Source organism: Anopheles arabiensis, chromosome 3, assembly GCF_016920715.1.
Source record: "Anopheles arabiensis isolate DONGOLA chromosome 3, AaraD3, whole genome shotgun sequence".
NCBI classification, from domain to species: Eukaryota; Metazoa; Arthropoda; class Insecta; order Diptera; family Culicidae; genus Anopheles; species Anopheles arabiensis.
The window spans coordinates 34,156,244-34,176,724 of NC_053518.1; the positions used below are offsets into that span (position 1 = coordinate 34,156,244).

Sequence of the window (20,481 nt, forward strand, 5' to 3'; positions counted from 1 at the left end):
TACTGCTTAAAAATGCTTTTCATTCAGTGTTTAATCTCAATTTAAGATTTTTCTCTTCTTCAGGTAATTTATCATTGATAATAAGATAATAAAACTACCCAAAAAAACCACTCCTTGACAGTTTGACTTTGCTCGACCATGGGTCATGTGTCAAACAGTCCTACCTGCACCAACCGGTTCCCCTGTTCACTTCAGGTCATATGATCACAAATATTTGTCTCGTATTTTTCACCTGCACCGAAGTGTAAAGTGTTGTACGGTTTTTCCGTCCCGTGGTCGCCCGACTTTTGCCAAGTTCTGCCCGTCTAGCTCGCCCGGTGAAACATGACCGACGTTCAGGACATCATGTCGTCCCTGCCGGACGACAAAATCGGTAAGTGGCCCCGTCGAATGGGGCCTTTGTTTTGCTGCCCCATACTACTGCGCGCCCCCTCCCACAAACCATTCTAGTGGCCCTAATCGATACCATCCGCTCCCTCTCTCTCGATGGCGTATCCTTTGATGCGCATTAGTTTTGCAAGTAAAACATTTGCCAAAGCATCGCCTTCACAGTGCTTCCTTTGAGGGCCCGGAAAAAAACGTTTCCCCCGGGGGGGCCCGTATCGAGTGGGCCCGAAAATGCATTATTACCTAAGACGAGCTAAATTCCATCACGTGATGTTGTTTCTTTTCCACCGCCAGATATGATTGCGGCGACGAGCGTCTTGCAGCAGCAGGCTGGAGACATCCGCCAGACCAAGCCCAACTGGTCCTCGTACATGCAGTAAGTGCGCAGCCTGCCACCCGGGCAGGCAGGAATTATCCCATACTCACCATCATCAGCTGACCGACGCTGCTCCTCTCTTTTCCCCTCCCCCGCATAGGTCGCAGATGATTTCGCAGGAAGACTATGCGTGCGTCAGCTCGCTGGATAAGGACAAGAAGGCGCAGGCCGCCTACCTGCAGGAGAATGCGCCGCAGTGCGCCAAGACGCTGCTGAACATGCTGTCGCACGTGTCGAAGGACCAAACGATCCAGTACATACTGGTGCTGATCGACGATCTGCTGCAGGAGGACCGCACGCGCGTACAGATCTTCCACGACTACGCCAACAAGAAGAAGGAGAGCGTGTGGGCCCCGTTCCTCAATCTGCTGAACCGGCAGGACGGGTTCATCGTCAACATGGCGTCGCGCGTCGTCGGCAAGCTGGCCTGCTGGGGCCAGGAGCAGATGCCCAAGTCCGATCTGCACTTCTACCTGCAGTGGCTGAAGGATCAGCTGACCGTTGCCGTAAGTTTCGTTGCGCCCTGGTGTGGCCCGTTCGATCTTTACTCCCGTTTGGCATGACCTACCTACTACTACTACTACTACTATTAAGCATCTTACTAACAGCGTGAGGAGTGAAGTTTGTTGTTCTTCGGGCTAACCCCTTACTGTGCCTTACTAAAAAACCCCTTTTTAATGATGTGCTTTTTTGCCGTGCCTGCTTCGATCGTCGGTAGCGAAGGGCGCGCCTTAATTACGCCTGTTTTGACACTAACCATTATTTGCGCCATATATTCAAGTGTCTTGCGTTGTTGCACTCTCTCTCTCTCTTTAACACACCTCTGAGGCAGATGTGGGTGCCGCTTGTGAATGTGACCTCGTCCGAGGATGTGTGTGTGTGTGTGATTGGTTTTTGTGTTTGGTTGCTTTGGATGAATTTCAAACAAACCTTTTCTGTACAGAACCTTGATAATGATGATTTTATATTTTACATTCTATTGGAAATGTAATCCTCCACTACTACTACTACTACTACTACTCCACTACTACTTCTACTACTACACGGTAATAAACGGAAGGCTCAAAAATTGTTGCACGAGATGGAGGAGGCGGAAAAGAAGCGGCTGGCGGAAGCGGCCGCCTCCCACCATGACCATCACCGGCATGGGCATCATGGGCACGAGGCGCATCACCCCCCGAACAGCCACCAGCATCAGATCGCGGAGCGGTACCGCGAGATATCGAGCGCTATCGACGATCCGCAGCGTGATCGCGCCAAGGAAGATCTACACGTGACCCTAACGGTAGTCCGAATACAGATGAACACACACACACATGCACTACCACCCACCCACCCCCGTTCCGTCATAGCTGACTCCATCTTACCCCCCGTTCCATCCCCTGTGTACTCGATTGGCGGTAGTGTAATGCGGTCTGTAATAGGACACAAGCACCCCAAACACACACACACTAGTACCACTACTCTAGGCACAGTTATTATTAACGTAACCACTCTCAAAAGCCCTCTTGGAAGCTTCTCTCATGCCTTACTAAAAAACAAAATCGAAACCCGTTGGTCTCTGTCCTCATCAATGTTTGTGCAAGCGTGTCCCATAAATTGCGTGTATTCACCACTCCGCTCATATATCTGTGTGGCAATCGGAACGGACGCTTGCCGGATGCCGCCGCCGCGAACCGATACTAACCTGCCTTTACTGCTCTATTACTTCAAGAACAACGAGTACATCCAGTCGGTCGGTCGCTGTCTGCAGATGATGCTGCGCGTCGATGAGTACCGCTTCGCCTTCGTCACCGTCGACGGCATCAGCACGCTCATTAGCATCCTTTCGTCGCGTGTCAACTTCCAGGTGCGCTAACTACCATTGCTGGCTGGCGAAATGCGCAACGAATTTGTTTACTCAATCGTTATCTTCCCCTCCGTTTAGGTTCAATACCAGCTGGTGTTTTGCCTGTGGGTGCTGACGTTTAACCCGCTGCTGGCGGAGAAGATGAACAAGTTCAACGTGATCCCGATCCTGGCGGACATCCTGAGCGACTGTGCGAAGGAGAAGGTCACGCGCATCATACTGGCCGTGTTCCGCAACCTGATCGAGAAGCCGGAGGATGCGCAGGTCGCGAAGGAGCACTGCATCGCGATGGTACAGTGCAAGGTGATGAAGCAGCTGACCATACTGGAACAGCGCCGCTTCGACGACGAGGACATTACGGGCGACGTGGAGTTCCTGACCGAGAAGCTGCAGAACTCGGTGCAGGATCTGAGCTCGTTCGACGAGTACGCCACCGAGGTGAAGAGCGCCCGGCTCGAGTGGTCGCCGGTGCACAAGTCGGCCAAGTTTTGGCGCGAAAATGCGCAGCGCCTGAACGAGAAGCAGTACGAGCTGCTGCGCATTCTCGTCCATCTGCTGGAGACGTCCAAGGATCCGCTGGTGCTGTCGGTCGCTAGCTACGACATTGGGGAGTACGTGCGCCATTACCCGAGAGGCAAACAGTAGGTTTTTTGTGTGTTTAAACTGTTGTGTATCATACAACGAGAAAATAACTTTATGCTCTTCTCCAGCGTCATTGAGCAGCTGGGAGGCAAGCAGCTGGTAATGCAACTGCTCGCCCACGAAGACCCGAACGTACGCTACGAAGCACTGCTGGCCGTCCAGAAGCTGATGGTTCACAACTGGTAAGTGTTTTCTGTCCTCGCACTCCCTTTTTGCAGAACGAAGCTTACTCATTTCCCTTCCCTCCCCTCTAAAACCATCTTCCAGGGAGTACCTGGGCAAGCAGCTGGAAAAAGATAGCGAGAAGGCTACCCAGGGCAATGCCCCGATCAGCGGAAAGGCTTAAGGCGTTCCCCCCCATTATTCATCCTTTTGCTTGGGGCTTTGTTGCAACGCAAGTCCTCCCCGCAAAACGTATGCCGCCGTCGCGCAGACGAAAATGAAAAAAAAACAAAAAGCATTCCATACCGTGGACAAAATTTGCAAAAATGCTTCGAAAACGTGTTCCAACAGCAAACGCCATCACTACACAACACCTTTCCTTAAATCTGCGCTCCCATGCGTCCTCCTTCTGGTCGCTGCTGGAGCGTGTTCGCGTGTGTAAATAAAATATCCTTATGGCTGGTACATTAAGCAGAAAATCGGCACAGTCCTCGCCGTCCGTCTGCCGATGATGATGATAATGATGATGATGAATTGGCGCGCGAACAAACATGCAAAACAGCCGCCCCTTTCCCCCTTTATAATGTATTACTATTGCAAATGTTACGTTTTTGTTTTCTCCCCACACCGGTGTGAAGGAAGAGGTCGCAAAAGAGATCGCAAGCGCAAAGCAAAACAACCCTTCACCCGGCATATATATTTAGGCTAAGTAAGGGATAGTTATTTGTTTTCATCAAGTGCAACATACATATTAGAGAGATCAAGGTGCGAAAAGCAGATAGATGTATTAATCGAACGACGAACATAAATAAAACACATACAAAAAAACAGCACAAAGCACATTCTAAATTGAAAATACAAAAAGGGGTTTCTCATGGTTTCAGTAATATCTAGTGGATACCTAGAGCAACGATACAGAGAGAGAGAGAGAGAACGAGAGGTAGCTGCTTCTGGCATATATGTTTTATTTTCATAAATAACATTCACATTTTTTCTCGAGCAAAAAGAAGAAAAAAAAACAAGGAAAAACATACGTTTTTTTTGTTAAACTAATTTAACCGATTCGTCGCGATTCCCTCGCCCTCTAATTATCAACGAGTATATGTAAACTAACTTTACAGCGCTTGCTTCCCCTGCCCCATTGTATCGGATTGTTTCACTGTCCCAAAATGCCCCTGTTATCCCCCCCCCCTCTCCCGCTCCCCGGCACCGTCACCGTTTGATCGTTTTGTCCCGTCGTATTTTTTGCTTGTATTTGCTTTGTATCCCATAATATCAAACCCACCTAACCACCCTCCAAAAACGGGTTCCATTCGTCCACAGATCTCTTAGACCGTGGTGTGTGTGTGTAGCGTTTTAAAGGTTTTCGTTGCGATCCGAAACGCCCCATTCCGCTCACTACTCCTAGTGCTGGTTTCGAGATAATTTCCTATTCATATTGCTTCCAAGTTGTTGTTTTTTTTTTAATATAACACAAATTCTGCACACAACATACAAACAGCATTTCTAATTCCTAGCAGCATCAGCACACTGTCCCTTCCAGCTCGCTGTTCAATTAATACCGCGAGTGTATATAGTTCGACACGCAACTAACATTCAGCTTCAAGCTCACTCCCTCTCACTCTCGAAAACAAAGGTACAGAGTGTGTGTGTGTGTTTGTGTTTAGTGTGTTTGTAGTGTATCTTAGTTAAGCCGTTACGCGCTACAACAAATATATGCCTCGTATGCCTCTGTGTGTGTGCGGAGTACTATGCACACGCACACACACATATATATATATGTCTAATGAAGTAGCTATATATATATATAGATCGTCCTGTGTATTTTTCCAAATTATTGTTCTCGTACGGATCGCACCAGTCGATCCCGTGCTTGTGTGTGTGTGTGTGTGTTTCCGGCCCTAATTCTAGCCCCCACTACTGCTGATCGAGGACGGTTATTTCAATCGGTGGAATAAACCGCCACACGTGTGATGCGCTGTCCGGGCCCGGTGCTGCCGCCGGCCCGCCAAGCTCATCCGTCCGCTGCAGTACGGTGGCCGCCGGCTGTAGGGTCGAGCTGAGCGAGCGGCACTGAATGTCCGCCTTGAACCGGCCGGGCGTGAAGAACAGTACCGAGCACTTGTGGAACGCTTTTTCGTCTTTGTTAAGCGATGGAATGAGTATGCTGGAAGTGGGAAAGGGGGAAAAGAAGGGGGTCAAACCATGGCTAAAACAACACTAACAGCTTACACACTTACTGGTTTGGGCCGGACATTGTGACGCGCGTTTCAAGCCGATAGTTTTGAACACCGTTCTGATAATCCTGATAGAACTGCACCGACAGCTGCACCTGATGCAGCACCGACGCCGACAGATTGCAGATGCTAATACTAAAGCTAAGAAACTGGCCGGTCACGCACGAAACCTCCGACTGTGGGGCCACCACCTGATCGTCCACTTTGACCTCTGCGGGGAGAGACGCGGAAGCGTTAGTAACTGTAACTGTCAGCACTTAGTGGGGGGGAGCTCGGAATCGGACCGATCCGATTCCGATACCGTGTTCGGAATCAATTCCGGAGCCGATTCCGATGCTGGAATTGATTCCGTTTCCGGAGCCAATTTTGGAACCGCATCCGGAGCCGATTCTGGTGTCGGCTCCGGAATCGATTCAAGAATCGGAATTGGCTCCAGCATGAGAATCAGTACTCGATTTGGCCTCCGATTTCGATTTCGAAGCCGATTATGATTTCGGAGCCAATTCCGATTCGAGAGCCGATTTTGAATCCGGAATCGATTTCGATCCTAGAGCTGGTTATGATTCCCGAACCGATCCCGGAACCGATTCTGTAGTTGGCTTCGGAATCGATTCCAGAATCAAACTTGGCTCTAGAATCAGAATCGGCTTCGGAATCGGAATCCACCTGGTAATCAGAATTGACTAGAGAATTGGAATAAGATTCAGAATGCGAATCAGATCTTGAATTGAAATAAGAAGTTTCAGAAGCAAAATCAGTCCGGGAATCTCCATGAGAATGGATCGTTTACAGGAAAATTTGGATTCGTTGCGGCTATCAATACGTAGCATCATTGGATTCAAATGTCTATTCTTATGGAGATTCCCATTTCGAATCCAATTCCGATTCCGGAGCTATTTCCGACTCCAGATCCGATTTTGATTCCGATTCCGGATTTTGATTCCGGAGCCTATTCCGGAACCAGTTCGGGAACCGATATTGGTTCCGAAGCCTATTCCGGAACCAATTCCGAATCCGGACCCGATTCCGGACCTACTATCCGGAATCGATTCCGACGAAAAGATCATTTTTCCCATCACTACACAGCACCACCACACTGGTGTTCACTTACCCCACTCGAGCGGAGGAACGGTCACCAAATCAAGCATGGCCGGGGACAGCGTAATACCGCGCAGCGAAGCCGTCCCGTGGCAGTCGATCCCTGGCAGGGACCATTTTAGATTCACATTCTCCGAAATGTGCTCGGAGCAGACGCGCTCCGTCAGGTCGGAGCTGTCGCTCGTGCTCGTACCGGCAACGCCGCTCAGAATACTTGGCATGGTGTGATGGTCCGCCGAACCGCTACCGATCGAATGGATCTGATGATGGTGCGAACTATGGTGATGGTGGTGATGGTGGTGCAGGTGATGACCGTGCTGCTGCTGCTGATGCTCCGCTACCGCGGCAAAAATGCGCTCGAGCGGGCATCGCTGCACCGGGACGGGCACGCGGCAGCTTTCCTTCGCCTCGATGAGTATTGTTTTGTTGGAGGTATAGTTGAGGGACATCTCTTGCGCCGTTAGGTTCACCACGTCCAGCACCAGATAGAACTGGGATGGTCTGTAAAGCGGGAACACAAAATGTCACATTATTCGGCCTCTTTGCAACATTGCTACAAGCAGCGCTACTTACATTTCCGCCGACAGCACGTCCCAGTTGGTGATCTGTGCGCTCGGCAGCAGCTCCACGTTGAACGAGATTGCACACTGCCGGCAGAAACCTTCCTGCAGTCCCTCCCCGCCCGAGTACTTGAAGCGGAGCTGGGCGTCCAGCTGCCGCGGCACATGCCCGGTCGAGATGCCAACGCTAAGCGTGGCCAGCGACGAATGGCCCGAGTGGGACGATCGAAAACTCGACGTCAGCAGCTCATTCCTCCGGTGCGTGTTCGTGGGTGAGCTAATGCGGCTCGGTATACTCGGATTGCCACTACCACCGGACAGGAACGGTCCACCGCCGCCTGGCAGTGCTAGCGGGCCGGCTCCTCCGCCGTGCGAAACGGTTAAACTCTGCGGCCCAGCACTATTCATCCCGTCCGGATTGTTCGCCAGCGGGTAGCCCCCGATCTGTCCCGGTCCGGCAGTGAGTGCGCCAAGAAAATCCGCTTCCCCGAAGATAACTAGCTTGAAATCGATGCTTGCGTTCGGCTGAATCGGTAGCTTCTGCTGCAGCTCGTCCGTCGCTAGCTGAAAGATTCGATTCTGCAACGAAGCGTCCAGCGTCGAGTGGAAGGTCGCATCCACGTACTCGATCGGGATGTTGCTGGCGTTCGTGAGCGTAATCGTGCACTCGCCCCGCTCCCCGTTGTAGAGCGTGATGCTGGCGGATGTGGTGACAAAGTCCGCGTTCGGCATGCCGCTAAACGTGGCCGTCTGCGGCAGGCTCGTCTTCGTTTCCAGCTTCGGCAGCGCCGGTATCACCTTCACCTTGTAGCACGGTGGCAGATGGCGCTCCTTGCGGTGCAGCATGTGCTTCAGCCGGCAGTTCGATTTCACGCCCAGCGTGTGCGTGCTGTAGCCCTGTATCTCCAGCTCGCCGCACTCGATCGACGTACCGTGCAGGGAGACGTTCGTGAGTGCGTTCGGCTGCAGCGTGACGGTTTGCGGGAACGCCTCAAACACAACGCCCGTCGTGAGCAGCCGCATGTCCGATACCTGCAGCTCGAACGGGAGCGGATTCGTGAGCGCCAGGCTCACCTCGCACACGTCGTGCTGCACCCAGTCGAACGTGATCTTGCTATCGTCGCGCTCCACACCGCGCCGGTCGAGCGAGCTGAAATGGATCGGCGTGAACAGGAAAGGCCCACTGTCCACCTTGCTAACGACGATCTTGACCGGCCGCAGGTGCGGTGGCAAATCCTTCACCAGCAGCCCCGTACAGTGCGGCAGGTCGGTGAGGTTGGCCGGCGGTATGACGATGCCGTTCTCGAGCACCAGCGGCACCGGCGCTCCCTCGCACTGGGCGCTCAGGTTTTGCAGCTGCAGCGCCATTTCCCGCTGCTCCAGTGGCGTCAGATTTTTCCACATCGTTTGCAGCAAAAAGGTCATGTGACGCGTCGCCAGAGCCGACTGGCCGAGCCGCCGGGCCGTCCCGACCAGCTGCTGCAGCAGATCGATCTGCAGCACCGGCCAGCCCATATTGTTCTCCAGCACCTCGTTCGGCTCGAGCGACAGCTTGTGGCCGGAGAAGCTTTCCAGCATCAGCCGGTAGCTTTGGCCCCAGTCGGGATTGCTGTTGCTTTGGGCGACGTGACGCCACGCGGCCAGTCGCTGGCAGAACGCCGCCTTGCGGTTGTAGCCAATCTTTTGGTAGAGATCGGTCAGCACCTCGAACCGCCGCACCCGCTGCTGCTCGGTCATGTTCAGGTTGATGTACAGCACGTTCTGCAGGAACATGGCCACGTCCAGGTTTTTGCCCTGCTCGATGCAGATGCGGGCCGCCTTGAGCGCTGCCTCCGTCTCGATGATGCCCGCGTTCCGGTACTTGCTGTAGTTGATGATGGCATCCCGATAGCGTACGGTAATTTCGTCCGGCTGCAGGATGTTGGCCGGGAACTTGGGCGCAAGCCCGCTGCCTGCCGCCGCCTTGTTCACCAGCGTGCCCGAGTCCGAGGAGGAGCCACTGGCCGTCCCACTGCCCGCCGAACCCGACGACAGACTCGAGCTGATCGACGATGCGGACGAGTTGGAGGAGGCGGACGTTTTATCCGCCCCGAGCACGGTGGCCGCGTCCGCCGACGTGCTTAAATTGATCACCATGTCCGACTTTTTGTGCTTCAGCGTCGAGGAGCTGTCGCCATTGTAGCTGCCCGTGTACAGCTGGTTCCGGGCGAGGTTAAACTTCTGGGGAGAGGACGAGTTCTCCTGCAGACTAGAGTTGCGCTGTATCGACATGGTGTAGCGGAAGTTCGGGTAGAGCAGTATGGCGGACGCGGCGCACAGGCCCTCGTTCGCCGCGCCCAACCACAGCGAGTCACTTATGGCACGTAGGGTTTCGCTGGCCGCGTGAAAGAAGTGGAGCGACTCGGCCACCAGGCCGGCCTGCAGCGTCAGGTCGCCCAGGTGCTTCGTCATGCGCCCGATGCAGCGCTTCCGGTTGTTGCGGCTCTCCAGATCGAGTCCGACGAAATCTTTCTTCTCGAACGGCGCGAGCAGCAGCGGTGCCTTCTCCAGCTTCTCGCGCGTCTTCTCCATCCGCTTCAGCTCCAGTATGTAGTAGATGGAGGTGATGAACTCCGAAATCTTGGTCTCCAGGTTGCTGCACGGATCGTTCTCGGGGTAGAAGAACGCCCGGCTCTTGAAGTTGCTCGGCGTCTGGAAGCACTTTTCGATGGCCGGCGGCCCGGCCGGCCGACCGTCTGTACCGTTCGAGCCCGCGCCATTCTGTAGCTTCTGCAGCTCGTCCGTGCTCGGGCCGAACAGCAGGCAGCGCGAATCGAACAGCGTGTGCGTGTACTTCACCTTGAGCGATTCGTGCACCCGGCACAGCTCGTTCAGCTCGCTCTGCGCCTCGAACTTGCCCACCGTAATGAGGCCGAGCAGCCGGCGGTGCGTCTGAAAGTCGCCCCAGTCGTTGTTTTCCACCGGATGGTCGCGTATGTACCGCACCCAGATATCTCTCGTCGTGCCCGTCGAATCTGCTGCACAGAAACAAGGCAATGTTAGCTAATGCCTTCGTTTGCACCCTTTGCATCCTTTACACTTACCAGGTATTTTAACGTTGTTAACACGCTGCACCCGCTCGAAGACGCGCTGCAAAGACCGTGGCTTCGAGGAACCGATACCTCGCACCAGGATTAACAAACAACCATGGTGGTAATGGTGCTGCTCATAATCTGGATGCGCCATAATCGGATCTCCCGGTCCTTGCGATAACATGTAGCTTACCGAGGATCTCATTTATTTCTCATTTACTCGCGTGCCCTCCCTGCCTCACTCTGGCTTGGTTGCTCCTATTTACACTGTCGCGTTTTCTCGCCTGTCTGTCCCCGCCGCGCAGCACACGCCGAACGATGGGCGAGCGATGCAACCACAATAAATACTCCCCCCTGAAAACGCTGGACCACTACTGAAGATAAGGAGGGGGGGTGGAGGATGATGCTGTGCAGTGTGCGATTTCGCCCCCTTCGCCTTTAGCATTCGGGACACATCATCTTTCCACCCGATAGCCACAGCCCTGGGACGCACTATCCGCGATGCAGCAGCAGCAGCAGGGCCATACTTCCTGGTGGTGGTGGTGGTGCCCCTCTACACGGACCGCTGGACCGAGCGGCAGTTCATCCCTTTTCTCGGGTGCTAATTTCGGTTTCCCAGCACGGATTTCACCTTTAAATTATATACACACACTCACACACGGAGCCCTAATTAATTCGCAACCGAGAGAAGAGAAGTTGGAAAGTGACGAGATGTGTTTTGATAACGCGTTAACAAAAGTTGTTTCGTTGACAGCTGACGTTGACAGTGTCAGCTGGGTCGACATTGTCGACATAGGGTGTCGATATTGTTCAAATAAAAAAAACTCCCTTATTGAAGTGGAAAATGGTTCCAATTTGCGTGTTTTATTTGGTTTAAAAGATCAGATGTCTAATTTAATGTTTGTATTTCCTTGTCTTATCTTTTTGTAATGAAATTACAGTTTGATCAGAGTGAAGTGTACAACTGGCCCAGCTAACCATATTCCCGGCAACCGCTTTTATTCAAATCGAAACTGGTTTATCTTTTTGATTATTCATATAAAAATTCTGAAGAATGTATGGTAGACGTGTAATATACAGTTCTCAAGACTATGAGAGCCATTTTGCTATGAAAATTTTGGAAAGCACCAAAAAGATTATTTTTAAACAAATCATAAAAAAATCAAGCCTACTTTGAATAGCTATAACATAAAAACGGTAGCGAGTTGAACCAATATATGCATATTTATAGAAACTAAAATAGTTTATTCAATTTTCATCAGAATGTTGCATCGATATTGGATTACGCATTGAAAAGTTAAAAGCCTCCAAAGTCGCTGGCTACTCGCGTGTAGCCCGGTTGCCTGGAATAAGCTGTTGTTTTGGTTGCCAGTGACAGGGTTAAACGTCACCCGATTGGGAGGGAAAAGACCGAACGAGGAACGCAACACAGCTACTGCTCTTATGGGAAGAAGAGTTTGCCGCAAAGTGTTCTGAAAACACAACAAATTTGGCTCATTTTAAAAGCGTCGAAACAACTCGTTTTACGTTGCTTTCGATGAGTAAATAGTTGTAAAAAAGTGTACAAGTAACTCCAGCTTACGCTTGCATCGTTTTAAGTGCTTAAAGTGAACCAAAAATGAGCCGATTTTGTTAGTTTGTTTTCCTCCCTACTGAGCGTTTGTGTAAAATGAAGATTTTCCAGCCAAATTGGGTCCATCACGATGGTAGGTATGGCGGCTCGCGGGGGACTGGCGGTAAGCGTCTTTGCCAACCTTTCCCTCCACTCGTTCCTTTCCACAGAGAAATCCATTTTCTCGATCGATATTCACCCGAGCGGCGAACGGTTCGCTACCGGCGGGCAGGGATGCGACTCGGGCCGGGTCGTAATCTGGAACATGGCGCCGGTGCTGAGCGAGCAGGCCGAAGCGAACAAAAGCGTGCCGCGCGTCCTCTGCCAGATGGACAACCATCTGGCGTGCGTGAACTGTGTGCGGTGGTCCGGCAACGGGTTGATGCTGGCGTCCGGCGGGGACGACAAGCTGGTCATGATCTGGAAAAAGACGCTCAGTGGCAGCGGGGGCGGCATCGGTGCGTTCGGTGGCGGCGGCGGCAAGTCCGTCGAGCACTGGCGCTGCATTTCCACGCTCCGGGGGCACGCCGGGGATGTGCTGGATCTGGCCTGGTCGCCGCAGGACCGATGGATTGCGAGCTGCAGCGTGGACAACACGATCATCGTGTGGGATGCGCAACAGTTTCCCAAAATTGTGCACGTGCTTAAGGGGCACACCGGTTTGGTGAAGGGCGTCACGTGGGATCCGGTCGGTAAGTTTGTCGCATCGCAGAGCGACGACCGCTCGCTGAAGGTGTGGAAAACGACCGACTGGAGCTGCTTCAAGACGATCACCGAACCGTTCGAAGAGTGTGGCGGCACGACGCACATTCTGCGGCTGTCCTGGTCGCCGGACGGGCAGTATCTGGTGTCGGCGCACGCGATGAACGGGGGTGGCCCGACGGCACAAATCATCGAGCGGGACGGCTGGAAGTGCGATAAGGATTTCGTGGGCCACCGGAAGGCGGTCACGTGCGTGCGATTTCACAATTCGATCCTGAAGCGGTCGGCGCCGAAAACGAACAAGCTGCAGCAGTACTGCTGCCTGGCGGTGGGAGCACGCGACCGCAGCCTGTCCATCTGGCTGACGGCACTGCAGCGGCCGCTGGTCGTTATACACGATCTGTTTCAGGACTCGATACTGGACCTGTCCTGGAGCTGTGACGGGTACACGCTGCTTACGTGCAGCGGGGACGGCCACATTGCCTGCCTGCAGTTTACCGCCCAGGAGCTGGGCACACCGCTCTCCGAGGAGGACAAAAACATACTGTACCAGCGGATGTACGGGAAGAATGCCAACATTGACCTCACGGCCCAGGCCGAGAAGGAGATGATAGTGGAAAACTCCGATTTCTTAAACGTCTCCAAAAGCAACCCCCTGCCACCGACCCTTATCCCGCAGCAGCAGCAGCAGCAGCCGCAGCTGGGAGGCATGCGTCAGGATGGCGCTGGTAAAGTTGTCCAGCCGGCGTCCCAACCTGCTGCCGCTATTAAATCTTCCTCCAGCCTAGCGGCACCCACACCCATTCTGAAGCAAATCGAGACGAAAACGGCCGACGGAAAGCGTCGTATCACGCCCATGTTCATACCACTGAACGATGACAACGGACCAGCCTCACACGCCACCAACAACATCATGCCCTCGTCGATCGAGTTTGGCAGCAAATCGAGCGAAACGTCGACCGTTGAGATAAAGCAGCGCGCCCACGAAGAGCCAACAATCATTCCGCCTCCCGCAGAACGTGCCACCGGTGAGCCGACGTCCAAGCTGGACAATCGGTTGAAGAAAATGGCTACAGCACCGCCTCAGAAAGCTGAACCGATGACTGTTCCGACCGATCCGCAGCAGCAGCAGCAGCAGCTTTCCGCTCCCTCTAGCACGATTCAACCGGCAGCGAATCAGAAGCTGATGGACCGGACGCGACAACCCGCGACGTACCCAACGGGCAAAGCGACCGTCATCCAGGGCCATTCGTTCAAAGCGTTTGGCGAGGTGCGGGTACAGGTACAGAACAACACGGTCAAGACGTCGTACGGCACGCTGTCCCGGGTGGTTGGGGTGGTCGTAACCGCTCAGCGAGTGGAGAGAAAGCTCTGGGAAACGGTCGTCGGGTCGCCGATCGTTTGCTTTGCCGTTGGGGCGAAGTATGCGATCGTATGCAGCCAGGACCATACGATCCGGATGGTGGACATCAAGACGGGCACGCCGGTCTTTCCCGTGCTCAGCCTTACGAGCCCGGCCGTACTGAGCGCCTTTGTAAGCATGCGAGAGAGAAAGAGGGAAGAAGCGGTTCAATTGCAGTAATGGTTGGTTTTACCTATTTCAGAGCTCAAACTCACAGCTGGCTGGCGTTGTTACCGAAAGTGGCATACTGCGAATTTGGAGCGTGCCCGAAAAAGCGGTCCTACTATCGACTAGCTGTGCAGAGATCATGAGCGGAAGTAAGTAAATGAGAGACATGTTGTGAATGGAAGGAAGAATGAGACAGAATAACCCTTTTCGGTACTCTTTGGGGGTTATTCTGATGTTCTCTTGAATGAAAAATCCTTCCGAACGAAGACTTTCCCCAGTATTATTGCACTGATCCACTCATCTTCCTTGCATCGCTTGCAGGTTTCGTAACAATTCTTCACGTATCGGATAAGGGAATGCCGTTCATTGTGCTGTCGAATGGGTCGTCTTACAGCTACTGCCGCAAGCTCGACAGCTGGATGCTAATCAATTCGTCCGATCCGGTCATACGGCACGGTTTGATCGGCAACAAAACCAACGCCCCGGTGCGCAACATTAAAACGTACCCCCTCTCAACGATACAATCGTACGGCAGCTTTTCCGGCCCGAAAACGAACAGCTTTGCCGAATTGTACGTATTGACACGAGCAATTGACACACCCCACAGTGCAAATAGATTGTTCTTTTCTCATAATGCTCTTTTTCCCTTCTTATTTTCCCTCCCTTCCAGACACTCCGCCTCCTGGCAAACGTCCGCCGCGATAGCGTTCATCGAAAATCAAATCAAGATCTGCGAAATGATTGCGTCGCCGGCCGAGCTGAAGTACTGGTACTCGATGCTGGGCTTCCAGCTGGCACTGAACGGCAGCGAGGAGAAGATACGCCAGGTGCTGGACGATCTGCTCGGCGCCTCGCATAATAGTCTCGACACCTGCCGGACACTGGCCGGCGACGATGCGGACGACCGGTCGGTGCTCGGCATCTCGAAGCAGCTGCTGATGGAGGACGTGCTGAATCACCTGAAAACGCAAACCAAATGGCAGCGCATCTACACCGAGTATCTGGACCAGCTAAAATTCCTCAAGGAGCGGGATGGCGGCCGAGACAAACCACTGATGGAGTAGTGCATGGAGTGTAGCCGAGCGTACAATAAAACTCTAAACTCTAAACGGTAAGCTTGTCTCACAAAAACACAGCATGTGTATTACATCGGCAGTTGTGTCGGCACCATGTGTGTGTGTGTGCGCGAGAGAAATAGGCGGTGGGTGGTGGTCGGGATCGGATAAGATAGCTTCCTGATGGTGCAGATAACGTGGGAAGGAGGGGCGTCGTTAGGTTAAGTTACATGTGTTGTGCGTCTCCGGGTTGCGCCCCCAAACGTTTTCTTCTCTTTTCTTTACTTGTTGTTCAGAAAGGTGGGCGAAAAGGCGTGTGGCAGCAGTTTGAACAGCGACGTTATCATGACCCTTACCGGCGCAGGCTTGACTAGATAGATGGGGATATCTTTGGCGCTGAATTCCGCCAGTGTCTGACGGCAGGTACCGCAGGGGGCCGTAAATTCATTCTCCTGATAAGCCGCCACAGCGACGGCGGTAAACTAGAAGCACGGACGAAACGAAACGAAAAAAAAACAGAAAATTCCTCCCGCTCAAAGATCCAACTTTTAAGGTGCCTTTTCGCCAATCCTTACCTCCCGATGTCCTTCGCTGATCGCTTTACAAACGGCCGTCCGCTCGGCGCACACGGACGGCCCGAACGTGCCATTCTCCACGTTGCAGCCGGTCACGATCTCGCCCGTGGTGGTGCGTAGCGCCGCCCCGACGGGAAAGTTGCTGTACGGGCAGTAGGCATTGTTGCGCACCTGAATAGCCGCCTCAATCAGCTCCTTCACGGAACTATCTACAGGTAGGGTGTTCGGCAAAACAGACACACAGTGTGACTCACCATTCTCACCCACTTCTCGTGGCCAACGAGTTCGCACACTTACCTACGGTAGAATATTCGACCACCGTTTGTCCGTCCACCGTTCCGTTAATGTTGTTGTTCATCGCGAAAAATAACTCTCCTCTCCCGTTTGGCGTGCTGGTGCGTGTGCGCTGGGCCGAGACCGAAATTAAAACGAGGACAGCTGGGGCCTAGAGCTTGCAGCTTTTTTTGGTTTTTTTTTTCCTTTTTTGCTCACAACCACCTCACACCCACTGCCGTTTGTGGGGTAGGGCGGGCAAACGATTAGAAACAGTAAACAAACCGCCGAACGTTTAAATGGTCGCGTTCGGTACTCGAATAAAGGGCGCCCTGATCGGTGCGCGAGCTTTTATTTCAAAAACGGTGCGCGACTTCGAGATTACGTAGGCGTTGTTTGCTTTGAAATGGACGCAAATGTTTGTGGCCAGCGGTCCCCGGGAGCGGAGGAAGGAGGCGTTTCAAATGTAAATACACGTCGGTCGTGATAATATGCTACGAACGTACGCGGACACACAATGGGGTTGTGTGATAACGTGGGGGGCAACTGCTATGAATCGCGACGTTAAACGAACCAGAAAATCTAAAACACCCCGTCGTTTTGTTTTCAAAACAGCGGACTTTCCCAAGCCCCGTTTCTTTATTCTGACTCGTCCATATCGTCCTCCACCGACTCGCTCGTTTCCGCTTGCGTCTCGATGTATTGCGTTTTGAAGTCGGTCGGTTTGCGGTTCATCAGCTTGCAGATCGCGTCCAGTACCGCCTTCTTCGACACCTCGTGTTTCGCCCGCACGCCCCAGCTCAGGAAGACGCTTTCCTCGGGCATGCCTTCGACCGATTGCTTGGTGCGCGTCAGGTACGCCTGCTTGATGAACAGCTCGAACTGCTTGCGCGGGTCCCCGAAGCACTCGTGCTCCTGCTGCTCCTCGATGCCGACCGAATGCAAAAAATCCCACAGCAATGCTTCCGGCACGGCCCCGTTCTTCATGAAGATGTAGCCCAGTATGAGAAACAGGAAGGTGTACCGGCGGCGATAGCTTTCGCTCAGCTCGTCCAGCGAGCTCGTCTCGAAGGTGGAGCACAGGATCATCGCCTTTTGGCCCTTGCTTTCGACGTCGACAAGCTGGTAGCCATAGACCTGTGGTGGAAAGGATGCAGGAGGAACTATATTAGCTCGGTCGGACAGAAAGCGCACAAGCCCGGCAACAATGCTTTTTACCGATTCCAGTTCAAACAGCACTTCCGGCATGAGTCTGGTGTACAGTCGGCTGTCCCCTTTTAGGGCAATGTGACTAATATCGCTTCGCTTAATGATCGATTTGTTGATCGAGAGATTCAGGATCGTTTTTACCATACAGGTGATGAGATGTGCTTCGTCGACCTCTTGCGTTGCATTCGGGCGATCCGCAGTCGATGATCTTTGGCTTTGAGATTGCGACGGTCGTGGCATGCTGTGCTATAAATTAACTTTACAAACTTAATATCAGTACTTGGGACAGTGTTTTAATGCAGAAATTTGCTCTTTCTATTTTAGCGCGTCCCACAGCTCGTTAGCTTTATTTTGATTTTTGTCGCGGTTTTTTTTACCTGTCATCGCACCAACGTCTTCCGCTGTGACAGTCGCTGTCATTAGTGTCACGCTTCCTTGCTGGCCGTACATTTTTTCTGCTCCATTCGCAAGCACGTACATTCAGGTTCGCAATCAATAATCTCGTCTATTTGTGTGATTATTCGGGGATTGTCGTAACACAATTTCGATTTAGTTTTACAGAAAAACACAACATGGCTTCGCTGGCAAACAAGGGATCGACGCTGGTTTCGAGTAAGTATCGCAACAATATCGCCACGGCGCTCTCCTCCATTGCGGCGGTGCCCTGCCAGCCCACACAATATGCAGAAATGGCCGAAAGGAAGATTACATAAGTGTTGTGTGTATTCCATAATGACCGGGTGTGCAATTGTGTTTGCAATTTTTCTCGCGCAGCGCTGATGACCCAGGCGCGTCCGAAGTTCAACGTGTTCATGAAGTACGCCAAGGTGGAGCTGACCCCCCCGAGCCCCGGCGACATCCCGGCCATCCGCGACGGTATCGCGCGCCTCATCTCGGGCGCTCGCACCGGCGCCTGGAAGAACCTGACGGTCCGCGAGGCCTGGCTCAACACGCTGATCACGATGGAGGTGTGCTTCTGGTTCTACGCCGGCGAGTGCATCGGCAAGCGTCACCTGGTCGGCTACAAGGTCTAAAAAGGGTTTCCTCGGTGTGAAGGAGCAGGAAGGTGCGTCGTGTGTTTTGTTGCGTCGGGCGAAGGGAACGAGGTAGAACGACAAAATTTCGGATATAGAGCTATTGTGGAACGAACATCGTATTCCTGAATAATGAAACCGCAGTAATACTTATTACCCCCCGAACACACACACACTCCAGGCGTGCGTTTAATGCGTATTTATTCAATGGTTCACACTCGCGAGACTGTGCTGTTGCTGAAAGCGTTGCAAATAGGAATCCCAATCGGCGATAGTTTGCTCCCCCTCGAGCAGCGACCAGTTCGGGGACGGTTTGTCGGTCGACAGCCAGTTGAAGTCGTCCAGCGTGTGCCAGTTGTTGCAGGACAGATCCAGCCCGGACTGCCGGAAGTCCTCCTCGATGTTCTCGTACCGGTAGTTGTACGCGGCCACCCGTATGCCGCTGCAATCCTCGATGATTGCCCGCGACGTCACGTTCAGATACATGTCACAGTCGCGGGAACGGTGGCATCGAAGCTGCTGGCACGCCACCACGAACTTGCACCCGGTGCAATCGTCGAGAAAGATGGACCGTGCCGTCGGACCGCACACGACCACGCAGTTGTCCAGCTGCGCAAACTGCAGCGAGCCCGGATGGCCCTCGATGCGCACGAGACAGTTCTTCAGCTTCGAAGCCGTGATCGTTTGGTCGTTCACCGCAGCGGGCCGGAGCTCGATTAGCTCTCCCGCCCGCTCGCTGAACGTCCATTTGATGTGATTTTCGGCGGACGCGCCCGTCTTTTCTGCCGTCTGCCCGCTGTCCTCCCGGTCTTTGGCGTCCTTGTCGCTGATCATTTTGACGATTTTTTTGCTCTTGAAGCCAAACTTTTTCTTCGGCAGCAGCTCGTTGCGCAGCGTGTCGAGCAGCTTGCCCAGCTCGTTGATCGTGTTCTGGCACACCTTGATGCGGTACTCGTTCAGGAAGAAGGTGGACGAGGACAGGTACCGCTGCAGGTCGTAGATCTCGTTCTGGCAGTCGGCAAACACCTGCGCCTTCTGGTCGCTGGCCGCCACCCCGTCCAGCGTGTTGCGGATCTGCTTCACCTTCTCCTCGAACGAAAGCTCGAAGTATTGCAACGCTTCCGTGCCTTCCGCATCCTTCTGTCGTTCCAGCTTCGCTGCCTGTATATGCAGTTCCCGCTCCTTGTGCCGTCGGTTCAGCAGTTCCGTAATCTTCTCCTTGCCGTTCAGCGCACCACCGTCGATCAGTTCTTCCATTGTGTGTGCGTGTGTTACGCGGGTATGTGTGTGTGAGTGTGGCGGTATTTAGTCGCTCTTTTTCTTCAGATAAATTGGCTCCTCGCGGCTAGCCTCCTGGATCTTCTTCATAAACAGTGCCTTCTTGCCCTTTTCCTCCGCTTCCAGGCCCGGCTGGCGGAACTGCTTTAGCTTATCCTCGCTCGGTGTCGTCAGCTCCAGCAGGCCGTATCCGACGCCGCCAAAGATTGCAAGGTACACTACAGATTTTACCCAAACATACATTTCTCGCCAAACCAAAGGGGGGTGGTCAGTGAGTGACGATGGTGGTGCTACTTCTTCGCCGCCTGCTGCTGCTCCTGCTGCCAAACGTTGTCGTCGTACGTGCGAATGCTCTTGTCACCGCCGAGTGTTTCGCCCAGCTGGTAGTAAGCTTCCAAAATGCTCGGATAGTTTTCCTTCACGTAGTACCGGAACTCTGCACAGTGCCGGGAGAGAAAGTGTTCCAGGTGGTGTGAAAAACACAAAACAAACACCAAATGGCGAACCAACCCAACTGCCTCCTACTCACCGCGATTCGTGTTCAGTCGGTACCAGCCCGCGTACGACACGGCAAACAGCAGGGCTTCGACAACAATCAGCGTTTTGGCGGAGGTTTTGATGATCTTCTTGTACCCTGGACGGGCCTTCTTCTGTAGCATATTAGATAATGCACGGGCAAATTGTGAAAGTTTTTACCAGATGTTTATTTCACAAAATTAGACATAGTAAAGAATCACGTCACTTTCGCAACAAAGTGTATAGAAAACAGGTATCGTTGCTCTGCTGGGGCG

General features: G+C 53.1%; 9 protein-coding genes across 14 annotated transcripts; 3 read left to right on the forward strand and 6 right to left on the reverse strand.

The window, feature by feature from the left end:
- The first annotated feature begins 174 nt into the window (after positions 1-174).
- Positions 175-11,236, forward strand: LOC120902402 (V-type proton ATPase subunit H). 3 transcript variants are annotated; one of them, XM_040311118.1, is made up of 8 exons: positions 175-373; positions 682-763; positions 864-1,269; positions 1,824-2,048; positions 2,478-2,612; positions 2,691-3,253; positions 3,323-3,436; positions 10,688-11,236. In XM_040311118.1, exons 1-8 carry the CDS (start codon positions 325-327, stop codon positions 10,758-10,760), a joined length of 1,647 nt encoding a protein of 548 aa, XP_040167052.1. In that variant the 5' UTR covers positions 175-324; the 3' UTR covers positions 10,761-11,236. The 3 variants fall into 3 exon arrangements, with proteins under 3 accessions (XP_040167052.1, XP_040167051.1, XP_040167053.1); XM_040311117.1 differs by lacking the exon at positions 10,688-11,236 and adding an exon at positions 3,522-4,246 and having other exon boundaries at positions 176-373; XM_040311119.1 differs by lacking the exons at positions 1,824-2,048; positions 10,688-11,236 and adding an exon at positions 3,522-4,246 and having other exon boundaries at positions 177-373.
- On the reverse strand, positions 4,859-10,688 carry LOC120902399 (protein brunelleschi). Of its 2 annotated transcripts, none has more exons than XM_040311112.1 (5): positions 10,395-10,688; positions 7,325-10,325; positions 6,765-7,252; positions 5,657-5,864; positions 4,859-5,583 (listed from the first exon to the last, which is right to left on the reverse strand). In XM_040311112.1, exons 1-5 carry the CDS (start codon positions 10,585-10,587, stop codon positions 5,334-5,336), a joined length of 4,140 nt encoding a protein of 1,379 aa, XP_040167046.1. In that variant the 5' UTR covers positions 10,588-10,688; the 3' UTR covers positions 4,859-5,333. The 2 variants fall into 2 exon arrangements, with proteins under 2 accessions (XP_040167046.1, XP_040167044.1); XM_040311110.1 differs by having other exon boundaries at positions 7,325-10,328.
- A 434-nt stretch (positions 11,237-11,670) lies between the features above and the next one.
- LOC120902401 (protein HIRA homolog) lies at positions 11,671-17,862 on the forward strand. 2 transcript variants are annotated; one of them, XM_040311116.1, is made up of 6 exons: positions 11,671-12,088; positions 12,165-14,230; positions 14,301-14,415; positions 14,588-14,837; positions 14,937-15,377; positions 17,703-17,862. In XM_040311116.1, the coding sequence occupies exons 1-5, from the start codon at positions 12,052-12,054 to the stop codon at positions 15,328-15,330; spliced, it is 2,862 nt and encodes a 953-aa protein (XP_040167050.1). In that variant the 5' UTR covers positions 11,671-12,051; the 3' UTR covers positions 15,331-15,377; positions 17,703-17,862. The 2 variants fall into 2 exon arrangements, with proteins under 2 accessions (XP_040167050.1, XP_040167049.1); XM_040311115.1 differs by lacking the exon at positions 17,703-17,862 and having other exon boundaries at positions 14,937-15,381.
- LOC120902406 (cytidine deaminase-like) lies at positions 15,379-16,502 on the reverse strand. The gene is made up of 3 exons (XM_040311125.1): positions 16,194-16,502; positions 15,897-16,105; positions 15,379-15,803 (listed from the first exon to the last, which is right to left on the reverse strand). The coding sequence occupies exons 1-3, from the start codon at positions 16,252-16,254 to the stop codon at positions 15,603-15,605; spliced, it is 471 nt and encodes a 156-aa protein (XP_040167059.1). The 5' UTR covers positions 16,255-16,502; the 3' UTR covers positions 15,379-15,602.
- On the reverse strand, positions 16,768-17,681 carry LOC120902405 (non-structural maintenance of chromosomes element 3 homolog). The gene is made up of 2 exons (XM_040311124.1): positions 17,388-17,681; positions 16,768-17,306 (listed from the first exon to the last, which is right to left on the reverse strand). Exons 1-2 carry the CDS (start codon positions 17,616-17,618, stop codon positions 16,809-16,811), a joined length of 729 nt encoding a protein of 242 aa, XP_040167058.1. The 5' UTR covers positions 17,619-17,681; the 3' UTR covers positions 16,768-16,808.
- Positions 17,802-18,550, forward strand: LOC120902407 (ATP synthase subunit g, mitochondrial). Of its 2 annotated transcripts, none has more exons than XM_040311126.1 (3): positions 17,802-17,862; positions 17,940-17,990; positions 18,153-18,550. In XM_040311126.1, the coding sequence occupies exons 2-3, from the start codon at positions 17,951-17,953 to the stop codon at positions 18,410-18,412; spliced, it is 300 nt and encodes a 99-aa protein (XP_040167060.1). In that variant the 5' UTR covers positions 17,802-17,862; positions 17,940-17,950; the 3' UTR covers positions 18,413-18,550. The 2 variants fall into 2 exon arrangements, with proteins under 2 accessions (XP_040167060.1, XP_040167061.1); XM_040311127.1 differs by having other exon boundaries at positions 17,807-17,862; positions 17,932-17,990.
- Positions 18,551-18,565: 15 nt separating this feature from the next.
- Positions 18,566-19,697, reverse strand: LOC120902404 (tubulin-specific chaperone C). Its single transcript, XM_040311123.1, has one exon. It carries the CDS (start codon positions 19,667-19,669, stop codon positions 18,617-18,619), a length of 1,053 nt encoding a protein of 350 aa, XP_040167057.1. The 5' UTR covers positions 19,670-19,697; the 3' UTR covers positions 18,566-18,616.
- Positions 19,698-19,699: 2 nt separating this feature from the next.
- On the reverse strand, positions 19,700-19,962 carry LOC120902410. The gene has a single exon (XM_040311129.1). The coding sequence runs from the start codon at positions 19,931-19,933 to the stop codon at positions 19,718-19,720; it is 216 nt and encodes a 71-aa protein (XP_040167063.1). The 5' UTR covers positions 19,934-19,962; the 3' UTR covers positions 19,700-19,717.
- LOC120902408 lies at positions 19,957-20,460 on the reverse strand. Its single transcript, XM_040311128.1, has 2 exons — positions 20,220-20,460; positions 19,957-20,126 (listed from the first exon to the last, which is right to left on the reverse strand). The coding sequence occupies exons 1-2, from the start codon at positions 20,347-20,349 to the stop codon at positions 19,981-19,983; spliced, it is 276 nt and encodes a 91-aa protein (XP_040167062.1). The 5' UTR covers positions 20,350-20,460; the 3' UTR covers positions 19,957-19,980.
- Positions 20,461-20,481: the final 21 nt, after the last annotated feature.